Below are 19805 nucleotides of genomic sequence, written 5' to 3'. Positions count from 1 at the left end.
ATGGATCTCATCCCAGTTGAATTTATGTCCCTCAATGTCTGTGTGTAGTGAGACATGTGAGAATTGGTCGTGTCTTTTGGTGACTAGCTGGTGTTCCTGAATCCGTATCGTCAGTTTTCTACCGGTTTGGTCTTTGTCGTGTTTCCCACTGTCGTTGCATGGTATTTTGTACATTTCACCAATTCTGCTGGCTTTGGATATGGGAACCCAATTATGGCAATCCACTTTGATCAATGAGAGTCTCGAAACTCAAAGCCATTCAATAAATTTCCACTATCAACATCCTTAGGGTTACCATTGACCAGAATATAAATACTGTGGTTACAATAGCAGCTCAGAAGTTAGGAATGCTGCAGCAAGTAACTCACCTCCTCACTCACCAAAGTCAGGAACAAGGCACAAGTAAGGAGTGTGATGGAATATTCCCCACTTGCCTGGATGAGTGCAATTATTCATACATATCTCCAGAAGTATTATTTTCTAAAAAAAAATAACTAATTTGGTTTGAAATAATGTACACTACCGGCTTCCACTGTCACCCTAGGACATTCATTTCATAGATATACAATGTTGTCACTGAGAAATAATGGGCTGGATTACAATTCTGTGCAAGTGACTAAGTGAGTATTGAATGAATTCAAATTTTGCCCAATATTTCCATAGATTCCATTTAAATTTACTTCCCTTAGACAGCAAACTATACTTTTTTAATTCTTTTCTTCTGGGCTAGGTCAAATTGCTAAATTATTGAGACCCTTTAGAACCTTAAAGACAGCAATCGTTTCAACTCTCAGCCTTAGACTTTCTGGTGGTGATATGTTCAATTGACATTACTTCTTCAAATACATTTGTAGGGATGAAGGCTTCACCAGCTATTGTCCATTCCAAATTTCCCAGAGAGTACAATGACAAAACAACAGATACAAGGAAAAGCAACTGGGTGACAAATGAATGCTTTTACAGATTTTTGATTTTGGTGACAAAGGAAAGAAAGCTGGTCCAATTTACTTTATTGTTCACACCAATATTAATCCAATGTCCTACTTGTTTCCATTGCAAATGACTAACAACATCATAGAAACCATTACTGAAAATTTTTAAACCAGTCTAAACAAGATGAACATCATATGTCACACAGAACCATGGCTATATTTATGCAAGAAATACAAGTTCCAAGTAAATGTCCAGAACCAAGGCATATGGAGTGTAGGCAAGAACGTGGAATGGAAACCCAAGGTTAACCATGATCATATTAAATGGTAGAATTGGCTCTGTGTCTAATAAATTCTCCTCCTGCTTCTATTGCTTGTATTCTTGTATAAAGACACTTGATGTGTAAAATGATACTTTCCCAAACTGTTTAGGAGAAGTTTAGATACTCATTGCAAAAAAACGATTTAAATTAAAAAATTGAAACCTTTTATTTCAGTTTCAAAATGCGAGTTACTGACACAGCCTGAATATGGTGTGATGAACTGTTCCCATCCCATTGGGAAATTTGGCTACATGTCAACATGTGAGTTTTGGTGTTCTGAAGGATTTCTGTTATCTGGAACAAACTGGCTCGAATGTGATGTATTTGGACATTGGACAGCAAAGACTCCAAGATGCAAAGGTAATATAGGCCACCTAACAATTGCTGACACCGTATTTTCTTCCTATTCCCAAGGATGGAGTCACAGAATGGATCATATTTCTTTTCAAGTGTAAATTATATAGAAAGAGCTCCATTTCTGTGCCTGCCGGGTGGAATTTTCAGAGTAACCTAGGAACCTCCAACACATGACCTCAAATCTGGCTGTGGCCGTGGGTGTGGACAGTCGGACAGGAAACCTGTCTGCCCTTCCCAGCGACTTCCGTACAGTGCCCCAGTAAATGGTCATCATTTTAAATTGCAAAGAGTTTTCACTGTAATCCTGTCCCCTTCCCACAATCAGTCCACTTTGTGTCCTTGACTTTAACAGGAAATTTGGGTTCGGCTTCTGTTGTCTCTTCAGTGCAATCATGAAGCTTTGTGACATTGTTCAAGATAGTAATTGTGATGAAAAGTTAAACAAAAGCCGAGATGGTCATTTTGATGAAAAGTTAAACAAAGGCCCTGACTATCAGACTCAATTCAGATGAATGATATGCATTCAACAGAAAATGGCAAGTTCTCGTGCCATGGTTCTTCCTGTGTTAGAGAAAAGTTTCCTATTTGCCTTTATAATGTGGTTACCATGCTACAAATTTAACTTGTCTTATTTGAGACATATGAGTGATATGATATGGCTCTATAAACAGGAAATATATTACTTTCTATTTGTTCTATTTTTTCCTACAGACATTTGCTGAAGCATGTATGCTGTCAGCACTTTAATGTAAATGGCCATTCTTAGTCTGTAAATGTAGATTATGACTCCAGACTATTTTAAATTAGAGAGTATCGTGTAATCTACAGCATGTCTTCAACTATTAAAAGCGCATATGTTTTCCTGCCAGGCCCGAGCTTTAACTCTTCCTAGCCTGGATCACTGCAACCAAAAGTAGCAAACTTCTACTGCTATAGATTAGATCAGCTAACAGCATACACTGGGGACTATTTCTGGAACATCTTAGTCTTATACTTTTAATTTGTACTGGAGTTACAGTCTTTTCCAACTAACGTACTTTGAAGAATTCAAATGCAGATCTGATGAATTACTAATGGGGTATATTCACCAGAGTTCAGAATTTAATAGATATGTTTTTTTCTTGTTCATGTAATGTAAGCATTGCTAGCAAGGCCAACATTTATTACCCATTCCTAACTGACCTTGAGAAAGCGGTTGTTATCTGCTGCCTTAAAGCACTGCAGCCACAGTGCTGTGAGGAAGGGAGTAACAGGATTTTTACCCAGTAACAATGAATGAAAAAGGTGATATATTTCCATATCAGGATGATACGTGATTTGCATATGTATAAATACAAGAACATATGAACAAGGAAATGGAGTAGGCCATTCAGCAACCTAAGTTTGCTTTACCATTTGTTAAGGTCATGGCTGGACTGATTGCAGCCTGGATGCCACTTTACTGCCTACCTGGATACGTCTTAATTCCCTTATTAGTCAATAATCTATCTACGTCTGCCTTAAAAATATCCAATGATCCGGTCTCCATTGGTCTCTGGGAAAGAGAGTTCCACAGATTCATGAGCCTCAGAGTGAAAACAATCTTCTCATCTCCAACTCAAGTGAGACACCACTTATTTTAAACTTAGTCCCGTGGTTTTGGTCTCTTCCACAAGGGAAACATCCTTTCACTATCTACTCCCTCAGGATTCTTCAGGAACTTATATGTTTCAAAATATTTAGCAATAAATCTGCTAACATCCGCTCTCTCCATCATCAATGCTCAGTGGCTACATTGTGTACCATCTACAAAATGCATTCCAGAAATTTTACCAAAGCTCCTTACACTGCACCTTCCAAACCCATGATTACTTTCAACTAGAAGGACAAGGGAACACCACCACTTTCAACTACCCCTCCAAGCCATTTGGCATCCTGACTTGGAAATATATTGCTATTCCTTCACTGTCACTGGATCAAAATTCTGGAATTCCCTTTATAAAGGCATTGTGGGTCTAGCTACAGCAAATGGACTGCAGCGATTCAAAAGGCAGCTCACCACCGACTTCTTGAGGGCAGTTAGGAACAGATGACACATGCTGGCCTAGCCAGCGATACCTATATCTGAGGAATGAAATATAAAAACTTGGGGTAGATCTTGCGGATTTCCATGCATCAGCTGCATTGTTCGTTTAGGTGGTAGAGGCTGCAGATTCAGAGATGCTATTGAAGTTGCCTTGGCAATTTTCTGTAGTGCATCTAGTCAATGGTTTACACTGATGCTGAAGTTCAACTGTAGTAGAGGGGGTAAATGTTTAAGATATTGGAATTGGGTACCTATCCAGCAGGCTGCTTTGTCCTGAATCAAATGGAGTGTTGTTGTTGCATATTAACCAGGCAAGTGAGCAGTATTCCACCATACTCCTGACTTGTGCTGTAGGACTTGAGAGGTGATTTACTCCCCTAGGAATTTTCAGCCTCTGGCCCAGGGCCACAACACTTGTGGTGCTCCAATTAAATTTCTCGTAAATCTTGACGTCCAACATGCAGATGGGGGCAGAATTCAGCGGTGGTAATGCTGTTGAATATCTAAGGGAATGGTTAGATTCTTACAATGGCATTTGCCTGACACTTGTGTGGTGTGAATTTTGCCACTTATTTGCTTGATGTTATCCAGGGCTTGCTGCATGCAGGCTTGCACTGCTTTATTGCTTGAGATAATGAACATTGTGCAAACATCAACAAACATCCTCATCTTCTGGCCTGAAATGGAGCCAAAGTCCATCAATGAACAGCTGAAGATAGTTAGGTGTAGGATACAATCCTGAGAAACACCGGCAGCATTGTCCAGGAGCTGGGTTAATTGACCAGTAACAAGCACAGCCATCTCTTCTGGTGCCACGTATGACTGCAGCCAGTGGATAATTCTCTTCCCAATTCACCTTTACTTTGCTTCATTGGTGCCAAATGTGGTCACTTTTATCTCACCCCAAGAATTCAGCTGCTTTATTCATTTTTGGACCAAGCCTGTAATAAGACCTTGAGTTGTCCTGGCAGAACTCACGCCTTTATCAAATAATAGAGCAGGCTTGAGGTCCTCCTCTTGCTCCAGATTTAATTGCTTGTAAATCTCAGGAAGAACAGACTAAGCTGGAGCATACTCCAAGCTGTTTTGGCTGATGATAGTTACAAATGGTGAAGTCTTACATTTTACAACGTGGGATAGGCTCCCCGATCATTGAGGGTGGGAATATTTGTGAAACCGTGTTGTCTCAGGGTGTTAGTTGTTTGTCATTCCCCTTTAGGGGTGGCTGGGCGTAATGCAACTGAGAGCTTTGATCTGATCCATTGGTTATCGGGTCATTTACCATTGTCAATGGCTTACTGTTACTTCTGATTAACAAACAAATAGTCCTGTACTGTATCTTCAGCAGGTTGGCACTTCATTTTCAGATGTGCCTAGTGCTTCTCCTGGCATAATTTCCTCCAGTCCTCAATAATAAACAACATTTCATGAAGTCAGATGGCTCAGAATCTGCCATTTTCAGGAAATGACTTGTTTCTGTAACTCAGAGCAAACCAGAAAAGTCAGGTCATGTCCCAGTTTCCGATTGACTGTTCGGGCAGAATGTAAATCCAAAAACGGAAGAATCTGGACAGAAAGCCAAAGGATTTCTGTTGGAATAAGAACTGTGGACCATAATTTCCAGCCAGAAAGAACTGCAGGTCAGTCTAAGGCCAGCAGCTCCAGAACTTGATGGTGCCGTTTTGAAAGTTGTGGTTATTCCTGGGACAACGTCCCCCAAGACTCTCATGATGAGGGATCACCCACTGCAAAGGGAAGCATTAACTGGAGTGATCTAACAGGGTGGGGAGATATGGGGAAATAGGCGCATGGGGTTGGAGACAAAAACAGAGGAGTTGCTTGCAGTGGCCACACCTACCCACAGTGGGTTGAACCTATCAATCATGCAGCCATTGGTGCACGTTATGGGATTATGTGCCTGAAGCTGAAATAATTGCAACCTGGGAGGGAGATATGTCCTAAAGTGATTACTGATTGACCATTTAAATGACTTAATTGGTGGTTAAGCAGGAAAGTGAAGCTTGGACTTCTGTATAGAAATTAATTCGGCAAGGGCAGGAAGGTGGCAGGGGTCTGGTCCACCACAATGCTGTCTAACCAAGTTCATTTCCTGCCATTGGGCCTTGAAGATTCTGCCAATTAGGGTCAAATAGCAGCATGAACAATGTCACTAATATTCCAGCCATGAAGTGCGACATGCTGAAGAGTCCAGACAGAGGAACTTATAACTGCTCCCATCCAATTGGAGACTTCAGTTACAGATCATTGTGTGACTTCTCCTGCACTGAAGGATTTACATTGATAGGGTCAGAGAGACTGGAGTGTGGAGCTTCTGGACAATGGACAGCACAGATTCCCACATGTAAAGGTATTGTCTGCATCAAATTAATAGACAGTGCACTGAATGTCTTTTTAAAAACTTGGTTTAATTTCTGCAATAGTTTACACATTAAAGCTATGCTCCACTTTACAGATTAACTTTTGAATTCCAATTTCTGTTGCAGCTGATTATTTTAGAGTAAATATAGACTGAGGCAAAGCCTTCAATAAAGCTGATTATACATCTGCACCATTTTATTGTTGAGAAAAAATTTAGTTTATCCTATCTTTCAACATTCGAAACGTAAATGCTAATTTCATATTTCAGCTGTAACCTGTCAAACACTGACTCAGCCCGAACAAGGGACAATGAACTGCAATCATCCCTTTGGAGATTTCAGTTACAACTCTGTCTGTGTCTTTAACTGCATTGAAGGTTATGTACTACAATGGTCAGACAAGCTTCAATGCCAAGCCAATGGACTGTAACAAATATATATATATTATTTGTTTTGTTAAGGACATACAAACATACGCATTATGGGTAATCATCAACCACTTGTCCCTCAAGCCTGCACTGCCATTCAATAAAATCTCCAATAAATTAGTCAGATATGATTTCCCTTTCATATTGTTGGCTTTGTCTGATTTCCTGAAACTTAATTGAAATTCCCTGCTATAACATGTACAATAATAGCTTCTAACATTTTCCTGAAACAAATTTTCCGCTATCTGACCTATACTTTTTTTTTGCTTTCTGTCTCCCTGCATTTTTTGAATAATGCAGCTACTTTTGGTATTTCCCATTCTACTGTAATCTTCCCATAATCTGTGGAATTTTGGAAATTAAAATCAATGCATCGACTATCTTACTAGCCGCTTCTTTTAAGACACCAGGATGAAGTTGATCACGATCCAAAGAATTGTCAGGCCACAGTTCCAACAATTTGCTCAGTCCCACTTCCTGGTGTCCATAGTTTTGAGTCCATCCCTTCCTTCCATTTACTGTATTATAGATATTTCTGGGATGTGACCTACATCCTTCATGGTGAAGAATGATGCTAATAACTGTTCAATTCACCAGCTCTCTCCTTATTTTCCATGATTTGTTCCCCATCCTGGCCCTGTTACAGAGCTCTAGTGAAGCTCAGTGCATCTCATTTCTTACTTGGACACTTTACAGCCATCAGGACTCAACACCAAGTTCAATATCTTCAGAGCATGAACACTGCCCTCTGATTTTTAATGCATATGTGCTTCATCTTTCAGAGGCCTACTTCATTTAAATTTGTAAATATTCATATTTCAGCTATAAACTGTCAGACACTGTCTCATCTTGAACAAGGGACAATAAGCTGTTCTCATCCCATTGAAGAATTTGGTTACAAGTCAACGTGTGATTTTGACTGTATTGAAGGATTTGTGCTCAATGGGCCAGACAGGCTCCAGTGTCAGGCCAGTGGACAATGGACGGCTGACATTCCTGGATGTAAAGGTACTGGAGAAACTGATATGCAAAACTGAAAAAGCTAATTTTACATCTGCATTATTTTAATGTTGAAAATATAATATGGCACATCTTTCATTATTCCAATTGTAAATTCTCATCCTGTATTTCAGCTGTAACCTGTCAGACACTGACACAGCCTGACCGAGGAACAATGAGATGCTCTCATCCCATCGGAGACTTTAGTTACAATTCAACATGTGATTTTAACTGTGATGAAGGGTTTGTACTGGATGGGTCAGGTAGACTTCAGTGTCAAGCTAGTAGACAGTGGACAGCACATACTCCCAACTGCAAAGGTACTGGTGAACATTAGATGACCCATCAAATATTAAAATGATGTAATGATGCAACAATCCCATCTATCTGCACGCCTGTAAAATTTTGAGTACTTCTAAATCAGTTCAGCTATCAAAACCCTTAAACATCTATCATTTGTAATGTAATCTTGTATTTTAGCTATAATCCGTCCATCACTGATAACTAACCTGGAAGCAGAACCAGGAACTGTTTCAACCCCACTGGAGACCTTCATTACAACTCAACCTAAGACATTAACAACAACAAAAACAGAAGTTGCTGGAAAAACTCAGCAGTTCTGGCAGCATCTGTGTAGGAAAAGTCAGAGATACCGTTTCGGGTCTGGTGACCCTCCCTCAGAACATTAACAACAACATAGGTTTAATTTCTAAGGAAGTGGGTAGATGTCAGTGTTTGGTAATAAACTTGCTCCATAGATAATATCGCTACTCACCAAATGAATATTCTTCTATAATTTTGGCTTTAAATTTTTCAGTCAAAGCTGGCTTCATCTTTCCAGCTCTGTATCATTACACATGCACATAGGATGCCACAAGTATTGAAATGAGCTGAGATTCCAGTCTTGTATTTCAGCTGTAACCTGTCAGACACTGACACAGCCTGAACAAGGGACAATGATATGTTCCCACCCCATCGGAGACTTTAGTTACATCTCAGCATGTGATTTTAATTGTGATGAGGGTTTGTACTGAACGGCTCAGGCAGACTTCAGTGTCAAGCCAGCGGACAGTGGACAGCACACACTCCTAGCTGCAAAGGTGTAGCGACTTTCACATAATGTTCATTTCTGTAGGATTACAAAACTTTTAAGGAAAGATGATTTTGGATCCACAATGCTGTGAATCTTATTTGTATTTCAATGTTCTAACTTGAAGTTTTGATCCTGTATTTCAGCTGTAACCTGCCAGACACTGACACTGCCTGATCAAGGAGCAATGAACTGCTCCGATCCCATTGGAAATTTTAGTTATAACTCAACGTGCGATTTTAGCTGCAAGGGGGGATTTGTACTGCATGGGTCAAAAAGGATTCAGTGTCAAGCCAGTAAAGAGTGGACAGCAGAGATCCCTAACTGTAAAGGTACTGGTGAATTTTACATAGATTGTCATTTTAAATTAATAGAAAGGTATTCTTTATTTGAAATTGTGGGTATTTCAAAAGAATGTATATGGAACATCTCAAAATGTAACATAATACACCTAAATTTGAAATTTATATTTAACTGTAAGCTGTCAGAACAAATACAGCCTGAATGAAGGACAATACCACGGAATCCCTACAGTGTGGAAACGGGCCCTTCGGCCCAACCAGTGCACACCGACCCTCGGTGCGTCACCCAGACCCATTCCCCTATATCCCACCTAATCTACACATCCCTGAACACTTCAGGCAATTTAGCATGGCCAATCCACCTAACCTATACATCTTTGGGCTGTGGGAGGAAACTGGAGCACCCAGAGGAAACCCACACAGACACAGGGAGAATGTGCAAACTCCACAGAGACAGTTGCCCGAGGCTGGAATTGAAACTGGATCCCTGGTGCTGTGAGGCTGCAGTGCTAACCACTGAGTCACCGTGCTGCCCTAATATCTTGCACCTATCTCAACAGATATTTACATTAAACTGTGCTGAAGGATTAGTACTGCATGTGTTAGACATGCTTCAATTCTGTGATCACACTGACTGCCAGTTGTGCAGCTGGAATGTGCCCTAATGCTGTAACATGCATTAGCCATGGCCATAGCACTGGCATCCACATGAACAAATGGGAAATCGTTGCATACCATGTTTATAAAATACAGGATAAATGCAGTCCTGCCAATAAATATCCCATCAGACTACTCTTAATTATCTTCAAAGTGATAGCAAGGGTCATTGACAGCGCCATCAAACAGCAAATGATTTAAGTAAGTAAATTCTAACCACAGGAAAATAGTTTTATACTAGTGGCATACAACTTTACTAGTTAAAACTCCGATGCCCTTTACATAAATACAGACAGTTACAAACGTGTTGTATTGGGTGGAGAAAAAAAAAATTGAGAAATCACAAATTCAAAAACACAGCCTAAAGGCTTGGATAAGGTCTTCCTCTTCTTCCCAAGAACCTCGGTTTTCCACATCCTTCTTTCCTATTTCTGAATTCTTTGCATAAGATGCAGGAAATTTACACATTAAGTATTCAGTTTCAAAGTTAAAGACAATAACTCTAAAGTTTTGGAGTAGATTTGTAGCTCGGGTTATGGGTGTTGAGGTTGGTTGGCTCGCCGAGCTAGTTTCTTGTTTCTCAGATGTTTCATTACCCTGCTTGGTAACATCCTCAGTGCAGCCTCCGACGAAGTATCGGTGTGTTTTCCCACCTGGTTTTTAAACTCTGGGGTCCAATGAGATTGCCTCGCTTCTGGTTTTCCTTCATTGTGGAATGTATATGGGGTCAAGTTCAATCTGTTTATTAATAGCACGCTTCATGGAACCAGTGAAACCATCTCCAAGGACAACATGCTCAAACTATTGGATCTATGCCTCACCACCCACTTCACTTTCAACGGTCAAGCAGACGAGCAAATCAACGGGACACCCCTGGGATCGCCTGTCTCTGGACTCATAGCAGAGGCAGTGATGCAAAGACTAGAAAGGACAGCCCCTCTGCAAATCCACCAAAATTATGGATAAGCTACGTAGATGACACCTTTGTGATCATTAAATGGATCAAATTAGAGGACACACACAAACTTATAAACAACACCCTCACCAGAATAATATTCACCAGAGAGGAGGAGAAGAACTAACAGCTCCCATTCCTGGACGTCATGGTAGAGTGCAAGACAAATGGGGAACTGTAAATGAAAATACACCAAAAAGCCACACACACGGACTAGGTACTGAACTTCAACAGTAACTATCCCAACGCACACAAATGAAACTGCAAGTTAACACCATTTAAAAGAGCAACAACATACTGCAGCAACACAGAACTATGCCAAGAGGAAGAAGAATACCTCATCCAGGTTTTCAAGGATAATAGATATCCAAAGGACTGGATCAGAAGACGCCTACACGACCAGCATCAGAAAGATACTACACGCCCCGACACACTCATCACACTACGCTGCATCAGGAACACGTCAGAACTCACCACAAGACTCCAAACACCACTGGGCTTCAGAGTGGCACACAGGCCCATGTCAACCCTATGACAACTGCTCACCCAAACTAAGGACCCAATCCCTGCCATGGACAGGACCAATGTCATCTACAAGATCCCCTGCAGAGACTGTGAGAAACATTGCAATGGACAAACAGGAAGGAAACTAACAACAAGAGTACATGAATGCCAACTGGCTACAAAAAGACACGACCAGTATTCATTCATCTCAATCCACATGGACAAGGAGAACCGCCATTTCAACTGGGACAACACCAAGATCCTGGGACAGGCTGGGTAGAGACAGGCACAAGAATTCGTAGAAGCCTGGCACGCCACGAAGCATGCTATTAATAAACATATTGAACTCAAACGCATCTAACATTCCACTATGTAGGAAAACCGGAAGTGAGGCAATCCATCGGAACAGACCCCAGAGTTTAAAAACCAGGCAGAAAAACACACCGACACTTCGTTGGAGGCTGCACTGAGGATGTGACCCAGCATGGTAATGAAACACCTGCGAAACGAGAAACCAACTTGGCAAGCCAACCAACCTCAAAGACAACAACTCATGGTAAACATTGTTACAGGGATAGTAGGAACTGCAGATGCTGGAGAATCTGAGATAACACGGGGTGAAGCTGGATGAACACAGCAGGCCAAGCAGCATCTCAGGAGCACAAAAGCTGACATTACGGGCCAAGACCCTTCATCAGAGATGGGGATGGGGAGAGGGAATTGGAATAAATAGGGAGAGAGGGGGAGGCGGACCGAAGATGGAGAGAAAACAAGATAGGTAGAGAGGAGAGTATAGGTGGGGAGGTAGGGCGGGGATTGGTCAGTCCAGGGAAGATGGACAGGTCAAGGAGGCGGGATGAGGTGGTAGGTAGGAAATAGAGGCGTGGCATGAGGCGGGAGGAAGGGATGAGTGAGAGGAAGAACAGGTTAGGGAAGCAGAGACTGCAGAGGGCTGGTTTGGGGATGTAGTGGGGGATGGGGAGATTTTGAAGCTTGTGAAGTCCACATTGATACCATTGGGCTGCAGGGTTCCCAAGCGGAATGTGAGTTGCTGTTCTTGCAACCTTTGGGTGGCATCGTTGTGGCACTGCAGGAGGCCCATGATGGATATGTCGTCTGAGGAATGGGAGGGGGAGTTGAAACAGTTCGCGACTGGGAGGTGCATTTGTTTGTTGCGAACCGAGCGGCGGTGTTCTGCAAAGCGGTCTCCAAGCCTCCGCTTGGTTTCCCCAATGTAGAGGAAGCCACACCGGGTGCAATGGATACAATATACCACGTTGGCAGATGTGTAGGTGAACATCTGCTTGATATGGAAGGTCATCTTGGGGCCTGGGATAGGGGTGAGGGCAGAGGTGTGGGGGCAAGTGTAGCAGTTCCTGTGGTTGCAGGGGAAGGTGCTGGTGTGGTGGGGTTGGACGGGAGTGTGGAGTGGACAAGGGAATCACGGAGAGAGTGGTCTCTCTGGGAGGCAGATAAGGGTGGGGATGGAAAAATGTCTTGGGTGGTGGGGTCGGATTGTAGATGGCGGAAGTGTCGGAGGATGATGCGTTGTATCCGGAGGTTGGTGGGGTGGTATGTGAGAATGAGAGGGATCCTCTGGGGGCGGTTGTGATGGGGGCGGGGTGTGAGGGATGTGTTGCGGGAAATGCAGGAGACACGGTCAAGGGCATTCTCGACCACTGCAGGGGGAAAGTTGCGGTCCTTGAAGAATGTGGAACAGTCCCTCTTCCGCACCTACACAGGCCCCAAACCCCACCTTTGCCTCGGTTACATTGATGACTGTATCGGCGCTGCCTCTTGCTCCCCAGAGGAGCTCGAACAGTTCATCCACTTCACCAACACCTTCCACCCCAACCTCAAGTTTACCTGAGCCATCTCCAACACATCCCCCACCTTCCTGGAACTCTCAGTCTCCATCTCAGGTAACCAGCTGGAAACTGATGTCCATTTCAAGCCCACTGACTCCCACAGCTACCTAGAATACACCTCCTCCCACCCATCCTCCTGCAAAAATTCCATCCCCTATTCCCAATTCCTCCGCCTCCGCCGCATCTGCTCCCACGATGAGGCATTCCACTCCCGCACATCCCAGATGTCCACATTCTTCAGGGACCGCAACTCCCCCCCCACAGTGGTCAAGAATGCCCTTGACCGCGTCTCCCGCATTTCCCGCAACACATCTCTCACACCCCGCCCCCACAACAACCCCCAGAGGATCCCCCTCGTTCTCACATACCACCCCACCAACCTCCGGATACAACGCATCATCCTCCGACACTTCCGCCATCTACAATCCGACCCCACCACCCAAGCTATTTTTCCATCCCCACCCTTATCTGCCTTCTGGAGAGACCACTCTCTCCGCGACTCCCTTGTCCACTCGACATTCCCGTCCAACCCCACCACACCCGGCACCTTCGCCTGCAACCGCAGGAAGTGCTATACCTGCCCCCACACCTTCTCCCTCACCCCTATCATAGGCCCCAAGATGACCTTCCATATCAAGCAGATGTTCACCTGCACATCTGCCAATGTGGTATACTGTATCCATTGCACCCGGTGTGGCTTCCTCTACATTGGGGAAACCAAGCGGAGGCTTGGGGACCGCTTTGCAGAACACCTCCGCTCGGTTCGCAACAAACAACTGCACCTCCCAGTCGCGAACTATTTCAACTCCCCCTCCCATTCCTCAGACGACATGTCCATCATGGGCCTCCTGCAGTGCCACAATGATGCCACCCGAAGGTTGCAAGAACAGCAACTCATATTTCGCTTGGGAACCCTGCAGCCCAAGGGTATCAATGTGGACTTCACCAGCTTCAAAATCTCCCCTTCCCCCACCGCATCCCAAAACCAGTCCAGCTCGTCCCATCCCCCCACTGCATCCCCAAACCAGCCCAGCCTGTCTCTGCTTCCCTAATCTGTTCTTCCTCTCACTCATCCCTTCCTCCCACCTCAAGCCGGACCTCCATTTCCTACCTACCACCTCATCCCGCCTCCTTGACCTGTCCATCTTCCCTGGACTGACCAATCCCCGCCCTACCTCCCCACCTATACTCTCCTCTCTACCTATCTTGTTTTCTCTCCATCTTCGGTCCGCCTCCCCCTCTCTCCCTATTTATTCCAGTTCCCTCTCCCCATCCCCCTCTCTGATGAAGGGTCTTGGCCCGAAACGTCAGCTTTTGTGCTCCTGAGATGCTGCTTGGCCTGCTGTGTTCATCCAGCTCCACACTTTGTTGTGTGGTTAAATCATTAGGTTAACTTTGGTCTGTCTGTAGCTACTGATATAATGTTTTTCTCACTAAATAAACTGCTATGTTTACATATGTTTGTGTTACAGAGGGTGCCACCGTGTCATAGTATACTTCCAACATTATTAGCAAGGTTAATTTACCATTTACGTCACCAATTTAATTTCTTGCACATAACTGCAGCATTCATTTAACAGCAGTGACTCAACCTAAACTAAGTTATTAGATCTGAAGTGTTGGGGACACACTATTGGTGTGAAAGGCAAAATGTTAATGAAAAATCTTTCCACCTTTTTCTTTGATTTGTCATGCAAGATCAATCTGTCATCTCAACTGCCAGGATAGTTGTGGAAGATGGATATTAAGACCATATTAAGAAAGAAAACTGCTGAACATAAAATACAAAGTTGCAAGCACAATATTTATTTTTAACTTCTGTTATCTCAAAATATTTTAAGACAATTCAATTTATTGTAACTTCTGAGAAGATACTGAGATGATCAAGCTGATTTGGGATATCAGGAATTTAAGTTCATGAGGAAATCTTAATAAATATGGCATGTTTTCTTTTGAAAGTGAAAATTCAAAATTGCCTAATTGACACATTCAAAATTATAGAGAGTTTTCACAAAGGTGGCCAGTGAAAGTGAAATAAGATAGTAAATGAAAATTCAGGATGAACTTTATCATACAGAGAATGGGAGTTATAGTGTAAACCAAAACAGAAGATCACAGAGTGAACAGTGCTGATGGGTTCAAGTGAACATTCAATGTATCTTTGCAGAAAGAAATAACTGAATGATAGGTGAAATTGTAGGTAAATTGGATGGTTGTAAATGAATGGATAGGCTTCTTGAATTTAATGGATTTATTCTTTTCCAAAAACATTTTCATTGAATTAAAGAAGCCATTACTTCACAGAGATAATAGGAACTGCCGATGCTGGAGAATCTGAGATAACAAGGTGTACAGCTGGATGAACACAGCAGGCCATGCAGCATCAGAGGAGCAGGAAAGCTGATGTTTCGGATCTGGACCCTTCTTCGGACCATTACTTCACAAATACATTTTTTCAAATTCACTTTCTTGTTAGGTCTGCAACGTTGTGTCAGAATTCTTCCCTATTAATGGTTGACTTTTTCCAAATAAAATGAAGGGATGTGATGCACTAATAAAAAAGTCTCTACTGTTTCAGCTGTAAGATGTAACATACCAAAGAGTCTGAAGCATGGTACCATGAGCTGCTCCCATCCTATTGGAGAGTTCAGCTACCAATCAGTGTGTGACCTTAGCTGCATGAAGGGGTTCAACTTGAATGGAAGGAACCGGTTTGAATGTACAGCCTTAGGGCAGTGGACAAATGAGATGCCAAGTTGTGAAGGTATGTGATTGCTTCAAAAATGAAATTATATTGATTTTTAAAACATTTTGTTCCTTCATTTTTATCTTAAAAATCTCCTTCATGTTGTTCAAAGTGTCAATGACCTGTTGAAGAGGGTAGGAAGAGGTTTTATTATTGGAGTAGCAGGTAAATTCAAACATGCCTTTCCACTGAGGAAGGGAGGACAAATTTAAAAGCCTCTGTCCTTGCTTCTTTGTCCTATTCGCTTGCACTCATCCCAAAAGCAGCATTGGTAAAAGCCTAGGATGGCACATTTGCCCATCTTACCTCCAGTCATTTCTCTGTTTAGGCACATCTGTGGTGTAAGCAGTGAACTTGCCTGGTGGCTCTTTAATCTTAGAAACAGATATTTAATACAGATGTTGTATGTCCAGAAACGATTTTTATTTTTGGTATTATTTACATAAAATAAATTCAAGCTATGCAATTCTATGAGAATCATTTTGCAAAATAGTAAATGATGAAAAACATTGATTATGTCAATAATTATTGGCCAGTGATACAATGTGCTCATAATAATGTCACTTCTTGAAATCCAACACAGTGGTGAAGTGTCAGGAACTGAATATTGATCACCCGACAATCATGAACTGTTCATATCATCTCGAGAATTTCAGCTACGGCTCAATATGTGATTTTAACTGTGTCGAAGGCTTTAAATTGGAAGGATCTGAGAGACTCCAGTGCAATGAATCTGGACAATGGACAGATGAGGTTCCCTATTGTAACGGTACTGTTTAGAACATCCAGTTAAAACAGAGTGACTTAATGCCACTAAATGTGTATAAGAACACACGTCGTTTATTTATACCTGAGAGTAGGTTTTATGTATTGGACTAGGGGAAAGAGACAGAGAGTGTGGCTTTGTTAGTACATGAACTGTTCCGTGTTTTATAATTCACGCCCAATGTACCAGAAAAGTCTGTGGGTGGATCTCAGGTCTGTGCTCCACTAATTCCAGATAGAGATATGAAAAAGTGCTCTAATTAGCCTTAGTACCCAGCACTCAGGTTTTCTACTCTTGCCAGAAATGTGCAGACCCACGAGGCTGGTGTACATTACATGAGTGCAGGAGTGGGTTTCATTATGAGGGTATTCCATAATCAAATAATTTTATCACACTCACTGTGTAAGGTTTTTCATGGACACATTTTGTGATTCCAATAAAATAACATAAGCTAATACCAGTTTGATACTTCAAAATACACATTATCATGAAGACTAACTAAATGAAAATTGACATCAATTGAAGGATGCTTGGTGCCTCCAAGCTCTCCCTTTCCGCATACAATCATAGAGATGTAAAGTATGGAAACGGACTCTTTGTTCCAACTCATCTGTGCCAACTTAATATCCTAAATTAATCAAATCCCATTCACCAGCATTTGGCCTGTATCCCTCTAAACACTTCCTATTTATATACCCATCCAGATGCCTTTTAAATGTTGTAATTGTACCAGCCTCCATCCCCTTTCTCTGGCAGTTCATTCCATACACACATGGGGCATGTCATCTTCGGGCAGTCTGGCCCTTAGAGTCATTGAATCTTACAGAGCAGAATCAGGCCATGCAACTCATTGTGACTAAGCCAAAAGAGCTTTCCAATTTAGCCTCACTGTTTAAGTCAAACAGATTACTGAGTTGGATAACAAAGTGTGAAGCTGGATGAACACAGCAGGCCAAGCAGCATCTCAGGAGCACAAAAGCTGACGTTTCGGGCCTAGACCCTTCGTCAGAGAGCTTTTGTGCTCCTGAGATGCTGCTTGTCCTGCTGTGTTCATCCAGCTTCACACTTTGTTATCTTGGATTCTCCAGCATCTGCAGTTCCCATTATCTCTTATTACTGAGTTGGATTATTGGCTGCACCACAATAGCTAATTTCTGTTAATGCAGAAACAGGGAGTGTCACTGAGGGTAGTGCATTTGATATAGCCTAGATGTATTTTAGCAAGTGTTTTTTATGAGATCCTACCTGATAAACTGACCACCAAAGTAATACCCATAGGACTCAATGCCAAGTAGCAAGATGGGACCAAAACTCACTCAGAGACAGGAAGCAAAGGGTAATGGCTGTTGGTTGCTTTTGTGGCTAGAAAGTTGTTTAAAGTGGAGCTCTGCAGTATTCAGTACTGGACCCTCACTTCTTGCAGTATCAATGATTTACACTTAAGTGCAGGGGAATGATTAAAAAGTTTGTGGACAGTATAAAAAATGGCTGGCTGTTTGATAATGATGAAGGAAGACACCAATGGATGAGTCGGGAGGGCAGGACTGAGACAAATGAAGCTCAATCCAGAAAAGTATGAGGTAGTGCATTTGGGGAAGGCTAATAAGCTGGGAATATGTAATAAATGGTAGGATACTTAGGAGTGTAGAGGATCAGAGGGATCTTTAAGTGCATGTCCAGAGATCCCTGACGGTGGCTGAACAGGGAGATCAAATGAGGAAGAAAGTATATGGGATACTTGTCTTTGTGAGCTAAAGCTCTGTTGGAACGAGCAGAACACAAGTTAAATCACAACTCTGATCATAGTTCTATAGGAGAGATGTGATTGCACTAGTACAGAGGATATTTATGAGCGTGCATGAGTGAGTGTTTTCCTTGGAAGAGAGGAGACTGACCAGACATTTATCCAAGGAGAATAAAATTATGAGGAACCACTTGAAGTGGATAGGAAGGACCTATTTAATTGAGAGCATACTCACCAGGATCTGTAGATCTAGATCATGATGTAAGAAGTTAGGAGGGATTGTAAAGGGAAATCTTTCAATTCAGAGGGTGCTTACAGCCTGAAATTCACTATCTGAAAAGGTGATAGAGACAGTAACCCTCACAATCTTAAATAATTCTTTGTCTTATACTTGAAATGCCGTGACCTAAATGACCACAAACGTGGCCCCATGTCAATTGTCATGGACACAATGAGCTGAAGTTACCTGTGTTCCTCTAATTCTGACCTCTCCAATATCTATCATTGAATTGCTCCATCAATAGTGTCTATGTCTTGAACTGCTTTGATTCTAAGCTTTAGAATTCCTTCCTGAAGCTGTCAAGTTTACTTTCCTCCAACACAGACCTTAAAACCTGAGCTCTGTGATCAAGTTTTTAGTTGTCCTCCCTAATACTTCCTTATATGACTTTATGCCAAGTTTTGTTTTATAATGAAGCACATTGGGATATTTTATTACGTCAATATATGAATGCGATATAAAAATCGATGCTAACATGAAATTCATAATATAATGCATACAGCGGGGGCAAAAGCTTATAAATATAGCTGGGGCAAATTGCTGAACCATTATTAGACTGTGACAAAACAACACTGTGTAGACATCAATGTACTAGGTACACCATTTGATAGTGTAATGGTCTTTTTATCTTTAGAGCTTTTCGGGCTACCCCCTTCAGCAAGTCCCCTGATTTCTGTCAGTGTAGTTGCAGCAGTTGCTGTCCTTGCTGGTATCCTCGCTATGATTGCCACATTGATTAGAAGAAAGCTGAAAACAAAAGGTAAATCATAATTACTAACTATCAGAATGAATCTTTTATACTTGTAAATGATGTGACTTGAGCCACCACTACATAGCTACTGGGGTGACAGAACATAAAAATCACACCACTGGAAGATTGGCCCAGATCTTCCAATCCTAGTAATGAAAAATAGTCAGACATTTCTCACTATTGAGGAAAACAATGGAATTGGAAGTTGCCAGGAGTCAACTTTCATTGGGATCCCAAAATTCTGGTATGCCAGAAATGGTTCCATAGGAGCCAAAGGAGATGGTTTTGCTGGGACATGTCAGCATGTAAAGGTGAGATTTTTTGCCTGGAATTTAACTACCTTTTTACACTGTTTATTCGTGTTACACTTAATAGGTGTACAGGAGAAGTGTCTTCACAACCTGGCTCACCGACCAACTTTTACCCTGGTTCACCCCCTACCTGGCTCACGGCCATCCTCTTTCTCTCCTCCCTATCACCTTCCTCATCCACCCGCTTGCTCCTCCTTCTTCCCTCACCCACTTCCCTTAACTCTCCTCATCCTGTCCTATCTCCTCCTCCAAATTATCCCGCCACCCTTCTCCTTCTCCATCCCTTCCCTTCCTCCCCATTCCATTGTCCCCCTACCCTTCCATCAGTCTTTTCCAATTTAAAACAAGA

General features: G+C 42.3%; 1 protein-coding gene across 3 annotated transcripts in view; it reads left to right on the top strand.

Annotated features, from left to right (window-relative positions):
- The window catches only part of LOC125456439 (E-selectin-like), an 85679-nt gene that overhangs the window by 54149 nt on the left and 11725 nt on the right, over window positions 1–19805 (top strand). For all 3 annotated transcript variants that reach the window (XM_059647820.1, XM_059647819.1, XM_048539542.2), the window contains exons 11-18: window positions 1430–1615; window positions 5860–6045; window positions 7306–7491; window positions 7617–7802; window positions 8719–8904; window positions 15437–15622; window positions 16188–16373; window positions 19029–19154. In XM_059647820.1, coding sequence (XP_059503803.1) covers window positions 1430–1615; window positions 5860–6045; window positions 7306–7491; window positions 7617–7802; window positions 8719–8904; window positions 15437–15622; window positions 16188–16373; window positions 19029–19154 — 1428 coding nt within the window. The remainder of the gene's footprint in view (window positions 1–1429; window positions 1616–5859; window positions 6046–7305; window positions 7492–7616; window positions 7803–8718; window positions 8905–15436; window positions 15623–16187; window positions 16374–19028; window positions 19155–19805) is intronic.

Source organism: Stegostoma tigrinum, chromosome 8 (assembly GCF_030684315.1).
Source record: "Stegostoma tigrinum isolate sSteTig4 chromosome 8, sSteTig4.hap1, whole genome shotgun sequence".
Lineage (NCBI taxonomy): Eukaryota > Metazoa > Chordata > Chondrichthyes > Orectolobiformes > Stegostomatidae > Stegostoma > Stegostoma tigrinum.
Note: the sequence above shows the minus strand (reverse complement) of the source record. Positions and strands in the feature narration are given on the sequence as shown.